The 18,859-nt window shown below is 44.9% G+C and overlaps 1 protein-coding gene across 1 annotated transcript in view; it reads left to right on the forward strand.

The window, feature by feature from the left end:
- The window catches only part of LOC114858498 (chemokine-like protein TAFA-2), a 49,831-nt gene that overhangs the window by 21,930 nt on the left and 9,042 nt on the right, over window positions 1–18,859 (forward strand). Inside the window, exon 2 of the mRNA XM_029155828.3 lies at window positions 3,238–3,338. Coding sequence (XP_029011661.1) covers window positions 3,239–3,338 — 100 coding nt within the window. The 5' untranslated portion in view covers window position 3,238. The remainder of the gene's footprint in view (window positions 1–3,237; window positions 3,339–18,859) is intronic.

Below are 18,859 nucleotides of genomic sequence, written 5' to 3' on the forward strand. Positions count from 1 at the left end.
AGGAACACACAGCTAAACGTCGGTGCCTCTCACTGCGGAGCAATCTCTACATTTGTCAACAGAGGCTCATATTAGTGGATGGATTTCCTCTTACTAATCTAGCACTGGAATAATCCCATCCGAGAGGTTACAAATATCAAAAAACTGGACTGAAATTTAATTAAAGCCGTTATTTCCTGTGTCTGGATTATTTCTCTCTGTGTCAGGGACCTCGCTGTGGAGGCCATTAGCATTTTACTTTAATATATTTCCTCTTTCTCAAAGCTTTAAGAGATCCCTACTTTGCATTTGTTTATTTAGTTCAAAGTGTTTTTCCTGTTATTGCCTAAGAACCTTGCAGGAAATTGAAGTGTAGTCAGACTGTGATAGATGTGTAGCACGGTGCATTCTATGGAGCGAGGACTTTGATGTTATTTTTGCAGTTTAAGCCAGCTTATAGCCAGGGTGTAGCTGGCGCCCGCAGGTGAAAACTACCTATTCCCTTTTCTTTTATTGTCCGCTGCTGTTGGACTTATGGGATATAGAACGGCTCAGACAACATCGCTGCGTTTACCACCTGGATGTGCACCGTCAGCGTGTGTGTGTGTGTGTGTGTGTGTGTGTGTGTGTGTGTGTGTGTGTGTGTGTGTGTGTGTGTGTGTGTGTGTGTGTGCACGTGCGTGGGTTTGACCCGGGGAGGTTTGGGCCGGGGCGGTCGGGCTGCGCGTGTGCCGATGGATTTGTAGTGACATCAGGATTGTACCTCGCGGTGCAGCGAGTTCTCCAGGTTAGCACGGCGAGCGTCGGACAGAGGAGGGAGATAGATGGAGTGTGACACCCTTGGGTCGAATCGAGCTTTAGGGATATGCTGGGGACACACATGTAGGAGCAGCAGGCAAAACATGATTTGAAAGATGGGGATGTCAAGCCTGTGATGTGAGTGAGAGGCTGATAAGAGGCTGAGCAACGGGGGCAAAAGCTTTCCACGTCGTGCTTTCTCATTTTCATCTTTTTTTTCTACCTTTCTCCATATTTACGCACACACACACACACACACACACACACACACACACACACACACACACACACACACACACACACACACACACACACACACACACACAGTTGAGTTTCCTCAATGCTTGTTAAATTGGAGGCTTAATTTGGAGCCACTGGCTTTCTCCACAGGTCACATGGAGTGAGTTTATCCACAAAGGCCAAATTGTGGATTTCATTAATGAAACACACAGTCACACACACACACACACACACACACACACGCGCTCTAGGCTGGATCAGGGAGGCCTAATCAAGCTGATTCCTCCCGAGGTTACAATTAGGTCTGGATCCTAGCTCTGGCTACAAAACAAACCTTCCATTAAGTCACAAAAATGCACACATTTCCTCTGACAAATCATTATATTATTGTGCTCTGTTCATTCACGCTCTCAGGCTGTGTTCTGCTACAACGGCGCTTTGAGCTCAGCGCTAACATCAGCTTAGTCATTTTAGCAAGTTAACTTGATAATAGTTGCTATTTAGTGCTGTGTTTGTGAATAGCCATTCATTTACTGTGTGTGTTCTGATGAACGGCAGCCTTCAAACAAAGACCTTGCTGCGTTCCATCACCAGTTCTTACTGTACAACATGTCATGACAACAACAGGTTCAAACTGTTCATGAAGGTATAGAATAGCTCACTTTGGTGATCAATTTCTCTCCTTTCTTTTAATTGCTGCACTGACTGATGCAGAAAGCGCAGGCCTCCCATTTTCCAAATGCTGGATATCTGTGGGAACGGAAACTCCTTGAATATTAATGCATTTCCACTACATTTTTCTCCTGGACCACTGGGACCTCAAAGAGCTCATATGCCTGTGAGACGTCTGTCCGGCTTTAGCGGAGACGCATACAAACACACACGCCCGTGCACACGCGGGCGCAGATCGGCGATATGGAGGGGAAGCTGATCAGCCGCGTGGAGCGGGGAGGGCATTCCAATGGGACTAATTAAAGGGATGGAACAGACTGCAGAACTCATCAGAGACTGCCACTCTTTCTCCAAGTCTCTCTCTTTCTTTCTCTCTCGCTCGCTCCTCTGTGTTCGTTTAATGAAAGCCGTATCATCCAGGTCTACAAAATCCAGTGCTGCCGTCTTACTGCTATTCATAGCAACAGATATGATCAAAGGAATCTAGAAAGGCCAATTTGACATCACTTGGAGCCATTTAAAAAACACGCGCACGAGAACAATATGCGTGAGCATCATTACATCTTAAAATTCACTAACTGACTCAGTCTTTGGGGTTGCTAGTGCGAGAAGCTGCTGCTGATGCTGGCGAGTGCGTGCACATGAGTCACCGTCGGCTGCTGGGTTTGGTACCGATGCAGAGCCGAGCGGTTCAGATGCTATCGATCCGCCGAGCAGCCGCAGGTTCGCGTACGCACACGCGCATGCGGCCGCTTCCTCACACGTCCCCCCTTCTCGCCGCCTTTCCCTCCCTTCTGAATCCATTTTTATATCACACCCACTCATTCTGCAGCAGACAGCCCAAACAACCAGCCATAATGAAGTGGCGCCGCATCATGACAAACACCGCTGTGTGTCTAAATGAGCTGGAGAGGAAGCCGGCAGCATCTCTGCTTTGTTTCCCAATTATTTACTAGAAGCAGAGCATAGGTGAGGACAGTAGGAAGGGGGTAAGAGGAGGTGGAGGGGGGGGTTAAAGGGAGAAATACTGTACACGCATACATGTGAATGACCTGGCTCAGCCCGTCCGGTTGTGCAGTTTCTCCCAGTTCTAGAAAAGCTTGGCTTCTCCGTCTGATGACTCACACACGCAGCACAGAAGTCGAGCCAGGGCTTAACACACATAAAAAAACCTCATGGCAGAAGGCCGCACGCACACGGATACACAGTCTGTGCCCAAACAAACACACCGGTGAACACTCTGACCCGTGCGGGAGCGTTCAGTCTCATCTGTATCTGCTGATCTTCACAAGCTGTGAAGCCCCTCGAGTGTTGGGTCTGTTTTACTTGTAGCATCTTAACCTCTGTTCACCGTTTGAGTTAGTCCTGTACATCATGTGATTGTATTACTTGGCTTCAAGTGTATTGCAACCACCACAATGACTTAAATTACTGTCAGTTCCTGACTAATAATTTCTTGCATCGTCCACAGAATTTATTATTTACTCATTAAAACTGTACTATGAATCAACAGGATGCTCTGAAATAATGTGCTCTTCTGTTTGGCAGAATGCGGGAACGGGGTCCGTGCATTTGTGGAGTAGGTGTGTGGAGCCTCCTGCTGTCGCTCTGCCTGGCCTCCCTCACGCACACACACCGGAGCCACACAGGTATGTAGATATGCATGTTTGTATGTGCGGCCGCGCGTCGCCATGAATCAGGCGGCGTCTGCGTGCGGTATTGGATCATAGATTACCACTGCCGGCCGCCGCCGCTGCAGCCAATTTCTTCTCACATGTTGTAAAGTTGGAGCGAATAGGCTGCGCGTTACCCGAGGGAACGCAGAGGTCGGATTCACAATGAAATACAAGACCACAGAGGCAGGTTGCCAGGAAGAACACGCGAAAAGTTCTTCAATAAAACCGAGAGCAAGAGTAATCCCACAAAAAAAGTCTTTTCAGTTCAGGGACTTTGAGGTCTTTCAGTCCGGTCGGGGTGGGGCGATACAAAAATGGCTGTCGGTTGAAGCAATGATCCTTGTGGATTAGAAATCCATGGTTGCACCACATGTTCCCAGTGTGGGCAGTGGGGCTGAGTGACTAGCAGGATGGAGCCCGGAGGCCTCCTGCTATTTTCCAGTTCATTTCTCGTGTGAAGGTTGGGTATCATCACCTCTTTGGTTCACAACAATCAACTGTGTGTGACACTGGAAATTACCTACCTCTAGGAAAAAACGCTTTAATGGAGGGCACATTGTACCTGCTACCTGCATATGAATAAGAGCTTTCAGGTGCCTGAGGCTAAGCGGCGCATTTGAGAGCATGCGAGCATTGGAAACATGAATATGAACATCTGCGTCCTTGTGAAGCTGCTAATATTTAGAATATTGTTGAATCGTGAAACACTGCTGTGTCTCTCTGAAGGCGTGTGTATGTTTATCTTTGATCTCAGCTCTGCAATGTCCATCTTTATGCAGATGACACCATCTTGTAAAACTGGTTTTGTCCCAGATTAATAGATTGTTATATTATTAGATTAGATTATTATTATTAAATTGAAAAACTTGTTTAAATTAAAGTTAATCAAATCTTCACAGTGATAAATCGTGTGCATTCAAAGATTAAAAATCCTAAACTCGCTGCTTGTGAATTGTGTGAATGTGGACCTGACATTGTGGATGTTGCATGTTCCAGGAGATTTTATGGTGATTTCATGATTCATACACATCAGCCAAACAGCTAATTGACTATGACAAAAATACCTGAGGACAGAACGCGGGCAGGATGACAGCGGATTCTGGTGGCCTGTGTGAATACATAGGATACACAGCCATGTCTGGGAAATGTTACGCTCTGCCTTCGGCATTCATGTGATGACAGGGCGGCGTGCGCCAGCTGCCCTTCATCCGGCCTCACCGGCTTCGCTTGTCATTGTTATTGTTGCAGAGCGTCACACTTGCTAAAGATGTTTACGCTGCAGCCAGCGTTGTACGTCTCAACATCTGCTTTGTGCGGCTGCTCCATTAGTGGAAGAATGAAAGGGAAAAATGATTGATGAGCCTTTTGTTTCTTTCTTTTAAACGACTGCAACACCTTGGACAGATAGCATTTGGCCTTAAACTGAACATTTCTCACAACAATATCCCCACTTGGGGACTACAAGGTTATTTGTGCCAGTTTGTGTGCATGTGTGTGTGCAGTAAATGTGTGTGTCCTTGCTGGAATGCGAGTACTGTACCTATAACGGCGCGTTGCGGGGGTCTGTTTGTGTGTAAGATTGACTCTGCTGTTCTCCGGCTGCCAGGCATTATCTCCTCCTCTCACAGAGAGATTCTTGACAAGGCAAGGGCATTTTCATAAATGGAAGGATGGTGAAAAGACACGGAGAAGGAAGGAGGCTCTCTTATTGTGGCAGATCACCGGGCTTTCACTGAAGTGCTGAGGTCGGCACAAAGCAATGAAAACACTGAAAACACCAGGTGAGAGAGAGATGAATGGCAAAGTCAGACGATAAGATAAGTTCAGCCGCCGCGGTTCTTTTATCGCACTATGCTCTGCAGAAAAGACATTTATGGTGGCGTCATCCGTTTTATTAGGGTGACACGGTTCTATAAGTGTGTAGGTGTAACACCTGTGAGGGGCGGCTGATTGCAGGAGGTTCTAATCATCACGTTTCTGCATTGTCCAGCAAAAGTGAAATGAATAATCACTATTAGTGAAAAAAAACTGTCTGTAGGTCACACACACACACACACACACACACACACACACACACACACACACACACACACACACACACACACACACACACACACACACACACACACACACACAGAACCAGCTGAGCTGTGTGTGTTCCTGATGTCCGGGTGTTGTCTGTTGCCACAGCGGATAAAGTCATGGGAGTCAACAGGGCGGTGTGTACTGTAGCTCCTGCTTCAACCAGCCAGATGTTTGCAGAGGTCTGCTGAAGAGACACACGACTCAGTGTGCAGATGCTCGTGCTCTGTCAAAGCAATGCTTCACTTGGTTTTTATCAGCCACTCACTTTCCTTTAAACTACTGGAACATTTGTCTTTTTCATGTGCATTTTTCAGCAACTGTACAAATGGTTCTGGAAAGCCAAGAATGCAGGTATAGTACAGCCCAAAGGCTTCGAACCTCCAAGCTCAGTGTTTCCCTCAACTAAAGCTTCCTGTTTCCTTCTCCCTGGAGGTCAAGTGTAAAAGCTTCCCACCTTCTTGCCAAATGGAACAAGGCTTTACAGGAGTGCTCTGACACTTCCTCCTCGTAGGTTCCGTCTGTGGCGAAGACTGAAGGACTTCAAGTGTCTCAGCAGATAGTGCACGTACGCTGGACTGCTGGGAAGCTGTGAGGGTGCGCGTTCGATCCTCCTGCTTCTATGAGTCAAGGCTCATAGGGAACAGTAAAAAAAGTACCGAGGCAAAGTCCCCGAGCTGAAACACTGTGACAGCATCTTTAAAAAATGATGGAAGACATTACAAACAACAGCAAACCTAAAACTACCATTACCACAGCAGCTGCTGCTGCAGCTACGTCTGCAGTTAGACAGAAGCGCGTGTCAGTGACTCTGAAAACAGCTCTGCAGCTTGTTTTGGTCCAGATTGGAGGTGGATTTATCTCTCACTGTTCTCTCTGTTCACCTTTGTTCTCCACATGTTCATCTCCCTAAAATAGGCCCCTCCTGCAAAAAAAGAACACAGCTGTGTGAAAACTACAGGCTCTAAACCCAGACGCTGGAGGTGGTACTAGATGCTCTCGGTCGACTGATTTTTTGAAACGAATTGTATTTGTCAACAAAGTCCATGGCTCTGTTTAACATCAGTGGCTTCACCAACGAGCTCGGAGAAACCGCTTGGCTTGTGTTTTCGAGTAAAGCGGAACAATGATTATGCTGATCACTGTACCAAACACTGTTGAGTCATTGATTCTCAATCCATAGGCTGCAATCTCCATACATCGCCACTGATTAGAAGCTCCTAAGAACTTAACTCACTGTGAAAGACACATCGCCTGCCAACGAGGGGAGATAGAGATGTAAGGACAAAGACACATAGGGATGCGGGGAGGAGACACTCACATGAGCTTAGAGGAGCACAGTCGTCCACGCAGGGAACGCACACACACACACACACACACACACACACACACACACACACACACACACACACACACACACACACACACACACACACTCTGGTGCGATGTGCAGAGACAGGCTGTCTGCCCTCCTTAGAGGCTGCTGCAGAGTAAAGCTGCCCTCTTTGCTTGGTCCACAGCATGGCCTGCAAAATGCTCTGAATTACCAATGCAAAACTCTTCAGGCGGACAAACACACTTATGATCATACAAGTCAAAGAGCAAGAGAGAAAAACAGGCCAAATAACTGAAATCAACAAATCAGAACTGGGACAAATACTTTGCAGTTGTCATTTCTATACATAATGAAAAAGACATTATCAGAGTCAGAATCAGCTTTAATGGCTAAGTTTGTACAGGACGACCAAGGAATTGTATGTGGTCTGACTCCGTCTTTGTTCTCTCTTTTTTAATTTACAAATTATTATTTCAATTATATTTTAATTATTTACAGAAATGAACAACTAAAGAATGTAAACTGCAGCACGCTGTATCACAATCACATTGAATTCTAATGTTCAAGCCCAAAAAGTACATTATTTCCAACAGGATATAGAAATGTTATAAAATATTTACAAATACTGCAGCTTATTGTAAATAGCAAATTAGCTTTATTAAACTGAGGAGGGGTTGAAAACCCACATCTGACTTTCACCAGGAGACAGATTCATCTCAAACCAATCACATCCTTGTTGTTCTTCCTAATAAAACCAGTTAGACTTTTACAGGCAAACCATATTTCCCATTAAAGAGCATTAGCAGGATGAAACCCTGGACAAAGCTACCGTCACAGTACGTTCCTACTAACTACTGTACACGTTTTGGTCGGAGCAGCTAACGACACAGCTACGAATTACCCGCTCGCTTACAGAAAAGAGAAAGCTGCTCATTAATCATTTACAGTTGTTGTTATCACGCTGGTTGCCGTCACACGCGCCACAATCTCTGCCCCACAGTAACCGAGATAGCTGTTAATTATGGTCTGTCCGTTCGTTCATCGTTATGTGTCATACAGCCTCTGGCTCTCACGCTCTTTTTACTCCACTTCAATTGCTGTTGACAAATTCCAAGGATGGACATTTGCATAGGCTAACCTTCCCCAATCAGCGTGTCCTTGGTAACGCATGTGTTGTTTTACCCATGATGTATTCTGTTATTAAGGTGCCAGGACTGTGTTTGATAACTGGCTGCAGGCGCCGTGTCCTTTCCTACAGGAGAATCCTCTGTGTTTGCTAATATATCTGATTCCATCGCATATTCAGCGCACACGGGGATTAAAAATGTATTTTCTAGTGTCTGAATGCCTGTTTGCTCAAATGTGTTGAACAGGACAAGCACAAAGCAGCAAAAATGGCTTTTCTACCAGTGGGAAGGGTGTTTACACCTGTTCTACCTCAACAAAACCAGAAAATAAATACATCTATGAGAGTAGAAAGGTGACGCCAGACAACGGGATGCACTGGGCTTCGAGGCAGAATGATTCATGGACTACGCCTGAAGAACCAGGTTGACACGCAAACAAAGGCGGACTGTGAGGATGTGAGCGGGTTACTAAGACTTGACCGCGGCTGCATGGAGCCAGCTCTGTGTGCGGCGTTGGGCCGTGTCGGAGGTCAGAGACTCTGGGCCGTCGGCTGGCGAAGCAGTGAGATGAAGAAGCAGAGGCGTGCTTGATTTAGATCTATTATGAAATCAGTTTGAAAATGTGTCCATGTGAGAAAATAAAATAAAATAAAACAATATTAGTGATGAGCAGCAGATTAAAGCATTAGCTTGGTTCATCTTAAATTATTTTAGCCCTGCTGAACTTCACAGGGATCCACCCAGTTGTTCTAGAGTTACTCCACACAAAAAAGAAAATGTCAAAGTTAGGGTGGTGCAGGAGGAAATGTCAGAAGATCATCGAAGTCAGCTGGACTGAATGTCTGCATAATATTTGAAAGGAAATCCATCTACATTAATAACTTTGGTTATGCGGCGATATTTCACTACAGGGATGAAGCTTGGAACAGGTCCCTCAGCTAAACAAGCCACAACATGATGGAGTCTCCATTCGTGATGCTGTACTCTGTCGTTGTACTATTAGAATAAATACCACTCAACCAATTACAGTCCACCACTGCAACATCCCTCCATCTGTTCGCTGCTTAGCCTGTTACGATGGGAGTCCTGGATGCTGGCCAATAGGTTCAACTGAGAGACAGAGGAGTCACCAGCTCAGCCGATGCATGAGTTGGGACCAAGCGGGTCCAAACAGTAGGTGTGAGCTGCTCCTGTGGAAGCACTGGGACCGCGCAGCCGTCGTAAATGGAGCGTTTCCTGTGGCTGCACAGGGAGATAACCTGTGCGGAGGCCTCGCATCCTTTCATTAGCGTTAATCGTTAGCCGCTAACTCACCAGACAACCCCACACAGACCCACGCTGGTACAACGGTGTTTCCTTAAGCAGAACTAAAGCCTGTATCGACTGTGTGCCTCTGGTTAAGCCACTGGAGGGGGTGGTAGTAATGGTGTGGCTCACCTGTCTGTTAACAGAGGAACTAGTGAAGAGGGAGATCTGCTAAAACCTGAAGAATTGGTCAACGCTGCTCATTCAGTGTCTATTAGATCTTTGAGTTTCCACGTCTCTCTCTCTCTCCCTCGTCGTCACGCTGCCACTCCTTTGCCCTCTGTTTCATATTCTCTCTTTCACAACTTTTACTTTATTTCACAGCTATTAAACCAGGAAATTTCAATCAGGTAGCACAGCATGAATTTCTGTTGGGGCACGAGAGAAAGTGAACTTTTATTTAATGCAGCCGTTCATTCTTTTCTCCTCTCCACCTCCATCTCCTTTCTCTTTTCTTCCACAGCTGAACTCAACCTTGGCTCTTTATAGTTTATGATTCAATTTCCAATTTGTCCTCCAGAGGTATTTGCCTGGTGGGTGGCACAGCGGTTTTGTTCCTGTGTGTTTGTACAATACTTGCCTTTGGTATTCATGGGAACACAGTCTTACGGATACGTGCATTTGAATTTCCAATTCTGTGTGTGCACTTCCTTTTACATGAAAGTCACATTGAGATGGGAATCAACCTTTCAAGTAAACTCTCGGCAAGTGCTGAAATATGTATAATCAATACATAGCATTTCCTTTCATTGGAGTCAAGGATGACCAGAGGAGTTTACTGTACTTTGAGACTTGAAGGTTGTTGGTTCAACAGACAGAAAAGACCATTGGTAACTCCAGGGTATAAAATACAAGTGGCTTTAACCCATAAACAAGCAAATACAAAGCCAAGAGGCCACGATAGATGACTTGGCTTGATGTAAACATAACTATTAAAATATAATACGTAATATTTTGTTTTTTACAATTAATGTAAAACTCCCTCAAGGCTTTGTATGAAGCCCATCAAAGTGTTGTGCACGGCCTCACTGGGGCCCATTTGCTCCAGCTTCCATCCGCTGTTTGATTTAGAGTCTCGGGAGATTCTGTGAATCACCAGATGTTTGGACGTGAAACAAATCAATGGATTTTACCATTCGAACCATTCACGTATTTGAAGCTTGCTTCCAGCAGAGGCCGAAATTCACTTGAAGCTTAAATTCCTTCCAAGAATAATGTGGATGGATTATTGCTGCAGAATGTGTATTAATACCCAGAAATAGAACATTTACAGCAGTTGCCTGTTTACTGTTGGTCCTTTGGCCGGATCGAAAGTAGAAAAGCCTCTTTCTTTAGTTCTTCCCACAGGGCAGCGCACTTACAGTACAAAGTATGTTCAAATGTAACATATACAGCACGCTACAGTACATACATATGTAGATGCTTACAGTAGAGTATGTATATTTGTGTGCATTAAATATTTAGCCATACAAGTTCTCATTTGCATTTTCCACAACATTCCATTAGACGCAGACCTTCAGCTGCGTTCCCATTAGGTTCACGCAGAGATAATGGACTGCTCCTGGTACAAAACATCAGCGAGGGAGATCTTTTTAAACTGATAAAGTCCTGCACAAACTAGTCATTATTTGAATGTAGGAAGAAATAAATTAGGGTTGTAAAATAATATCAATGCAGCCAAAACGCGCTTGAATATTTATTGTGACGCCAGAAACATGATTGTGGAAAATGTTATTTGCTGGAGCATTTTAACCGATCAACCCATGTGCAGTCACAAACATAAAAATTGACAGCGCCTCTATTATGATTGATTTAATCATATAATAAAGTCTATGCATGTGAAGGTGCTCATTCATGTGTGCGTTGACTGCGCAGAGGAGCTTTAGTATTCCTAACAGCAGCTCCACAGCCCAGCACTGATGGATGGGATGCTCTTTACTTTACTGATATACTGTGATCAATGCTGATGCAAGGAAAGAGAGCGGAGGGAGAAAGCGAGAGCGAGCGAGCAAGTCAGAGAGCAGGAGAGGGAGAGAAGTGGTAATGTGCTGTCTCTGCAAATCTCTCTCCCATTTCCTCTCTCTCCCGGTCTCCGTGCATTAATCCTGCCCTCTCTCTCTCTCTCTCTCTCGCTGACTTTCCCACTCACTCCATCGCGCCGGCATCTGCATACGCTACACTCTCACCAACATGACACAGTGGTTTCAGGCAGAGCGTATGCTGCACAGGGCAACTTTCAGCAGATTAGTAGATTATAGATTAAGCACGGGAAAAGTTGAGGACTGTGTTTATGAACATCCGTTTCCAGCGCAGGTCTTTAAAGAGGACACAAACATCATGTTCCGACGGTTCAGCCTGGCCTCTCATGTTGCCTAAATGTGGCTAAGAGGCTTTTATTTTTAGTCTTTTGCTGTTGTGAGTTAAATAAAACAGCCGTAATGCAGCTTCACTAATCCTCTCACACAGCTAATCCTAGCAGAACACCGCTGTAAATACTCCGTGGGCTGCCTTACAAACATAAATCACTCAATCCCTCACCAAGCATTTTATGCTTTTTTTGACTTTTTAATACTTATTATTAATTAATCAGAGTTTCATCTGTGATAAACATGCCCTGGAAATAACTGATATCTCCTATGTAGTGTTTGTTTGCTTCCAGTACGGGACTGATTTCTTCTTTAGTTTAGATTGTTAATAACAATTAGATGTTTAGAATCAACTTTTTAAGAATGTCAACCAGCCTATTAGTGCACATCCCAGAATAAAACAACAACCGAAATCATGAGGGAGTGACGGCTTGACAATTAAGAAAAATAGTATTTAAGTCAACTTACTGCTTTTGTGGAATTTAAATTACAGGTATTCATGAATTCATGGATTAGGAGTGGTTCTTGGTTCTTGTGTAAATAAGATGTAACTAGGGAAAACCGTAGGAGTAAAGATAAACACATAGATTAATGTGTGTGCAGCACAGTCCATAGATTTCCTTGTGGCTCCCTGAACGTTTGCAGACTGCACCGTACTGTGAAGTGATACAAATGCTGTTTTTAAGAAAACTGAGGAAACAAAATGTGTAGCACATAAATAAGAGCTGTGTGCTTTTTTCTCTGCTACCCCAAGTTCTTTAATATTTCCCCCAGTGGGTGTGACGTTAATTATACAAGCTGCCTGAAGCAAACGTAGCACATTTGTTGTGCTACACAGATTTTGTGTGATTTCTTTTTACAAAAACTCTAAATGTTCAAACACAAAGGAGAGGAAGACGGACGCCTCGTTGGAAGGTGATGCTCACCCACAAAGGTGCTGTCAGTCTGCTCACACTGCTGTCAGGCAGTGCTCTGATGAGAACGCATAGTCGGCCCACCTTCAGGTGCCAATCATTAACATTTAAATAAAGTACACCCACACAGGGAAGGTAAATAAATCAGAAAAGCTAATTGGGCATTCAGTGAACATTTAGGGCCTTCAAAGGCGCTGCACACCAGCACAGGTGTTTATAATGACCTTGGATAACAGCTGGATTCCCAATAAACCCCTCCTACAGTATTCTACTGGGAATGGGAAAATGTACAATTTTTAAAGCTCGAACAGCTGCGACAAATTAACTGGAGAGTCAGAGAAGAAACGAAAGAAAGAATATTAAAAAATACACTGCACACCAACATCCTGATGAGAGGTCTGCCCCACTCAACCTGGGCTGATGTCACAGGTCAAAGTTCATTCAGGTTGAAGAATAAGTCAGGTCGGTTTGCAACATGAGGCGAATACATTGCACCTTGTTGCCTGTGGAGATGACGCGGGGCCGGGATGGTGTGACCCCAGGTCAGTAAGGCCAGTGATGGAATAAAAAGATGTTTCACAGTTTAATGATGATCCCATAATCTAAATGCATTTATTTACACACACTCGTCAACTGCAAGGCAGGAGAAACGTCTCACAAAGAAACTGAGATGAAATGAGAAGTTGTTTGTACAAATTAAAAGCTGACCGTGCAATAAGCAGAGCTGAGAAGCGCAGGCACTGAGAATAAGGCAAACGCTGTATTTGACTGTACTGAGATGAGCTAGCACAAGCAAACAACGGAGAGTACCCAACCCCCCCCACCCAACACCAACTCCTCTCCTCTGACATCCCATTTACAGTCAGATCAGGCTGCACGTTTTCTCCTGTCCCCCACTTTTCTCATCCCTCCTGCTTCTCATCTTTCCACCTCTGGCTCTGCTGCCAGCCAGCCTCAGACGCACCAGGGTTTCCCTTTCATTTAGAGGAATGAGAGACACAGAGAGGCAAGAGACGAGTGGAAGGATGCAATGATCTGGCCTGATGCAGTTAGCGAGAAAGTGCTGACGTGATGGAAGAGCGAGGCCCGAAAAGGAGATGAGATGAATGCACCAATCACAGGCGTCATCAGATCATTGTCATTGCCTGATGGCTGACCAAAGTCCTGGATATAAATTGAGCATCCTAATAAAAGAAAGTTGTTTTATGCTTATGCAGTATAGTTCATTAAGTCTCAAATTAGTTTAGCAGTTTCATCAAATGTGCTGAATCCTTTAACAGACTACATAACAACTGCTAATTGATTCTTGAAGTGGTGCTTAGAAATGCACTGCTATTACTTTATATTCATTTTATCTTCACCTTATTATTAACTAGCATCAATATATTCAAAAGCTATTGGGAATAAAGAGAAGGAGACTTATTTTTCTCCATAAGCATGAGCTGTTTATTTATGTACCTGCATAAGATCAGATTGTGTGTTAATGATTCCATCCATGAGGGTCCCTTCAGGTTAGATAAAGCATGTGATGAAGCTTCCCTTCATCATCCTCAGCTAAACGGATCTTTCAGATTTTATCTTTAGAGAATTAACCAGAATCACCAGAATGAATTGAAGCTCAAGTCGTTCATCCTTGTGAATAATGTTACAGCATGTTGGAGGGTTACTGTGGGTTTTAGCCCAGTTTTGTTTATGACAAAATGTATTAAGAGGAAGCATCTATTATTTAGTGTTATGGCTGCTTTTCAAAGCAAAATGGTTCCATCACTAGAAGACTCGCTGATCTATGGAGGCTGAAATGATTTTCAGCTGACAGGTCTGTGTAAACACGGCCCCGTACACAACGCGCTGCAACGCGTATGTGCTCTGACGTCTGTCAATCACGGCCAGCGCTGCAGTTTCCCATGCAAACCACGCGGGCAACATTCTAAACACAGACTCAGGAAAAAAAAAAGCTTATGAGGAGAACGGCATGTGAAGCAGCGCTAGCGTCAGACGTCAGACCTGCGTCCTGTAACATATGGGACTGTCCGGCCTCTCACAGAGTGTAAACAGGTTGATAGCGGGCCATTTATCTAGATCTGCAGAATGACACCTCCACAACCGAGTGACATAAACAACAACCATAACTCACCCGCACACGCACGCGCGCGCCCGTGCACGTGCGCACACAGAGACGCGGCGGCCTGTTAAAGTGAAATAGGCAGAGCTTGACGTTTACGAGTGTTCGTCCTTATTCCTTTGACAGGGAGAGAATTCAGCAGGAATGAAATCCTCATCAACATGGCTCCTGTGCTATAGATCTCTGCTCTCCATTCGCTGACTGACAGAACGAGAACCGGCGGAGGGGGCTGTTTGGCCTCAACACAATCATTGTGTTTCTGCCTCTCCACCGCTTTGCCAGAATGACACAGAGACTGAGAGAGGCGAGGAAGGATTGAGAAAGAAACCTGAAATGAAGTGAGACTGGTGAGGCTCCGAGCGGCGCCGCTCTGCACGTTATAAACTGCTGTGGGAGGAGGAGGAGGAGGAGATGAGCTGTGGAGCGTTCTAATGCTTGAGGAGGGGAGAGACAGGAGAGGAGGAGGAGGAGGAAGAGGAGGAGGAGGAGGAGGAGACAGGGAGGAAGGACGAAGCCCTGGACATTTTCACAGAGCCTGTGAAAAGTCACCTCCAGTTAACAATTAACACACACACACACACACACACACACACACACACACACACACACACACACACACACACACACACACAGGTTAATGGCTGAGCAGTAATGGTGTGTTAATACATCTGAGCATATTAACAATTTATACCCAATTCACTGCCCTAATAGCTTGCCTGAAGCACAAATTAGTACAAATCTGCTGTGGGCTGCCAGCGAGGGCGATGGTGGGGTTACTAATACAGGACACAGCCTGTGTCACCGTGAGATAACGTCTTGTATGACGGAGCGGGAGAACGGAGGTGGAGGAGCGGGGACGTGATGTGGTGTGTGCGCTGCATTAAAGCTGCATGGAGATCAGTGACAGCGAGGCAGAGGCGCGGCCTGAGGACGGCTGGTGCTGCAGACGCACATCCTGAAGACAATTAGGAGTAAACTCAATCTGAAGCAGGCATTAGGAGAGTTTGATGACGCTGAGGCTGGGTTGCTTCTCTGCTGGCTGAGTGCATCTAAATGGGTTGGCTGGGTTTTGGCTGACTGGGATGATCCCCTCTGTGCTGGTTTTCCTCTCAAATCCAAACTGCTGTGAGCCAGGTCCCAGTGCCTCTTCCTCTCTCTTTCTTCTGCGCTTTATTTCTGTCACATCATGAGCAGGAGCTGCCACTGTGTGCAAACAATTTCCAATTGTACTCACTCACTCCTCCTCTCACGCTGGGCTGATGAGCTGAGGGGTGACGGAGGAAGAATAGAATGTGTGAATCCTGGTCAGAGAATTGACTCAGTCCTTTTCCTGAGCTCGTCCAAGTTCTGTGTCTCAGTTCACGTTTTAGTGTCACTACACATAAATGCTACATACAGTATCACTATTCACTTACACTCCAGCTTTAATTAACATCTCTCTGTAGTCCACTTACCACAGTAATTTTCTTTTCAACCATTTTGTTATTTAGTAAAAATGCTTTAGAAAATCTGGCGCATAAAAAGTCAGCAACAAGCTGGTGAATATAGTGGAGCTGTTAGCGGCTCGAAAGCCTGATAATCCCAACAGGAGCCAAAAAACACAGGATAAAACCACACGGAAAGTATCAGTGAACTTACATTAACGAGGCGCCCAGCAGCGAGCTAAAGAACATCATGTTCAACAAAACGCATAACGAGGAAGGAGTAGTCTGCGAAAACCGAGATTTAAGGATCCACTGGAAGAGTCTTCATTCTGCAGTCATACGTCTCAGCACACGGGGAAAGACACACAGATGTTCCAGTTGCGCCCGCTTCACTGTTCATTCAAGATAAATATTCAGCGGCAACTTCCTTTAATGATGTCAGTTGAATCAAATCTGCAATAACCTGCGTGATCTACTGCCACGGCCAGCGCTGCTGTAGCCGACTGTAAGTTGAACACCTCATCAATATTAATAGTGCCTAGCTGTTTTAATGTTGGCCTGGACAGATGCCACCACCGCCACACACACACACACACACACACACACACACACACACACACACACACACCGAGCTGTGATGCACTGACCCGTCAACATATACTGTAAGAAGACATATGGTTGTGTTTAAAGGGCTTCAGCCACATTGTCCGGCTCTGCCCCAAACAATCAAGCCGCGGCGCTAAATGTCCACCCTGACGGCTCTGGCCCGGCTTAGAGCGGCTGTTATGGATGCATCACGTGGAGACGGTGTCACGGCGGCGTGGAGCACCGTGGGCATGCAGAACGCATCCGGAGCCGAGGACGGAATGACAAACAGGGACGGCACACGAGTGGTCCGGCGTGCGTGCCTCCCTTTCTCTCCATGCTAATATACTTGGCTGACTCTTAAACAGAATTTTAATTTGCTCCGTGTTTACAATTCATAACGAATGGTGCCATCTCACAGGCCAGTGTAATCTAATTATTAACACAAATGCATGGACGTACATGCACTGATGGGCACACACACACATGCGCCCAGTAACGTACATTGTAATCTAATTAACTTGGCAAGCGCTCTGAACTCATTTTCCATTTCAAGACATGCTCTTTGTGAATAGAAGATTTGGAGCCTTGGGGAGATCCTTAAATATTTATACATACTAAATATGTGAGTTATATTGAATCCATACGCATCATGAATTGTGAAATTTGAAGCAGTGTCTGTTATTTAGGGATGGGATGAATCAGTGTTTTTAGTTCCACGGGATCTATTGAATGTGTTGAAAACATTTGTCCTTCTCAACTTTAATAGTATTGAAAAGCCTTTAACAAAAGCAAAACATTACAAACCAGAGTGTGTGTGTTTATCTCACCATTTATTGATCATGACAGCATAACAAACAGACCTGATGAGGCACCATCAGCTCCTGATGCTGCTTTGCCAACACACACTTGGCATTAAATGTGCACCCACAATGACTGGGCTTTTAAAAAAAGAGCCTGTCTGAGAGTCAGCACAGATTTCATTCATAAGCGCGGATCCAGCGTCAGTGTCGCTGCCACAGTGACTGCGCCGATTTCTCCAGCAGTCACTTTAAGTGCTGGCTGCTTTATAGGCTCATCATAACTCAGAGATACATTAGCTTCTGTTAACTGCCCATAGACACAAATCCCACAAAAGCAATGTCCCAATAAGACGCCGTCGGTTTTGAAATTATAATGGAGGTAATATATCAACAGATTGAGATCATTCAAAGGGTAATTTGTGCATTTCATGAGCAGGAAATTGTCTTGGTGACAGTCCAGCACTGCTGCAGCTCTGCAATTACTTGTCAACGCATGTTCTCCTGTTGCCTTGTGTTACTGAACTTTAAATTATTTATTTAACTTGTCACAAACCTGCTGATTTGAGTGTCATCTTTTTTCTTCTTAATGGAATTATTATGAAATGAATAGACACAAAGAGGGAACTTGTACGTCTACATTAGGAGAAAAGAAAGACAGAGCTAAGAACCAAAAATAGGTTTACTACCCACACTGCACTGCACAGCAGGCTTCAAGCTTCCTTTTGGTGAAATAGATGGTTCTGAAAGTTGGCAAAAACACTGGTTAGTGATGATGTGGTTATTTCTATCTAGGAGAGACACAAGATACCATTTGCTTTGCCTCACTGCATAATTTATAGTGCAGCTAAACTAATGGTTTGAAGTGGTGGGCAACTCAACTCAGCTGTTTGTCCGCAAACAGCCCTGCACGTTATTGCAACTTCATAATAGTGAATCATTGGAAAATAATACTGGTGGAGTTGGGTCCTTGTGAGTGGGAATATTTGACAGATGTTAAACGAGCGTGTGTGTATGTGTGTGTCTGAAAGCACAGAGAGAGGGAGGGAGAGAGAGAGGCCTCTAGTGGAATGAATGACATTTGAAAGAAGTTCCCTGCTGGGACCAAGAGAACTAAGAGAACTATCTTATAGATTCATGTGCAAGGGTGATACCACACACACACACACACACACACACACACACACACACACACACACACACACACACACACACACACACACACACACACACACACACACACACACGTTGGCCCTTCTATCTTTGGGAGAGGACACTCATTGACATAATGCGTCTCTAACCCCTAATAAAATAATTCTTAATCCTGAAAAACAGTCTAAATCCTCAAAGAGCCAAAAGGACCAGCCAAAAATGCCCTCAGTCCCATAAACCTCAAATTTAATAGACATGCAAGTACACACACACACACACAC

This window comes from Betta splendens, chromosome 7, assembly GCF_900634795.4.
Source record: "Betta splendens chromosome 7, fBetSpl5.4, whole genome shotgun sequence".
In the NCBI taxonomy this organism is placed as follows: Eukaryota; Metazoa; Chordata; class Actinopteri; order Anabantiformes; family Osphronemidae; genus Betta; species Betta splendens.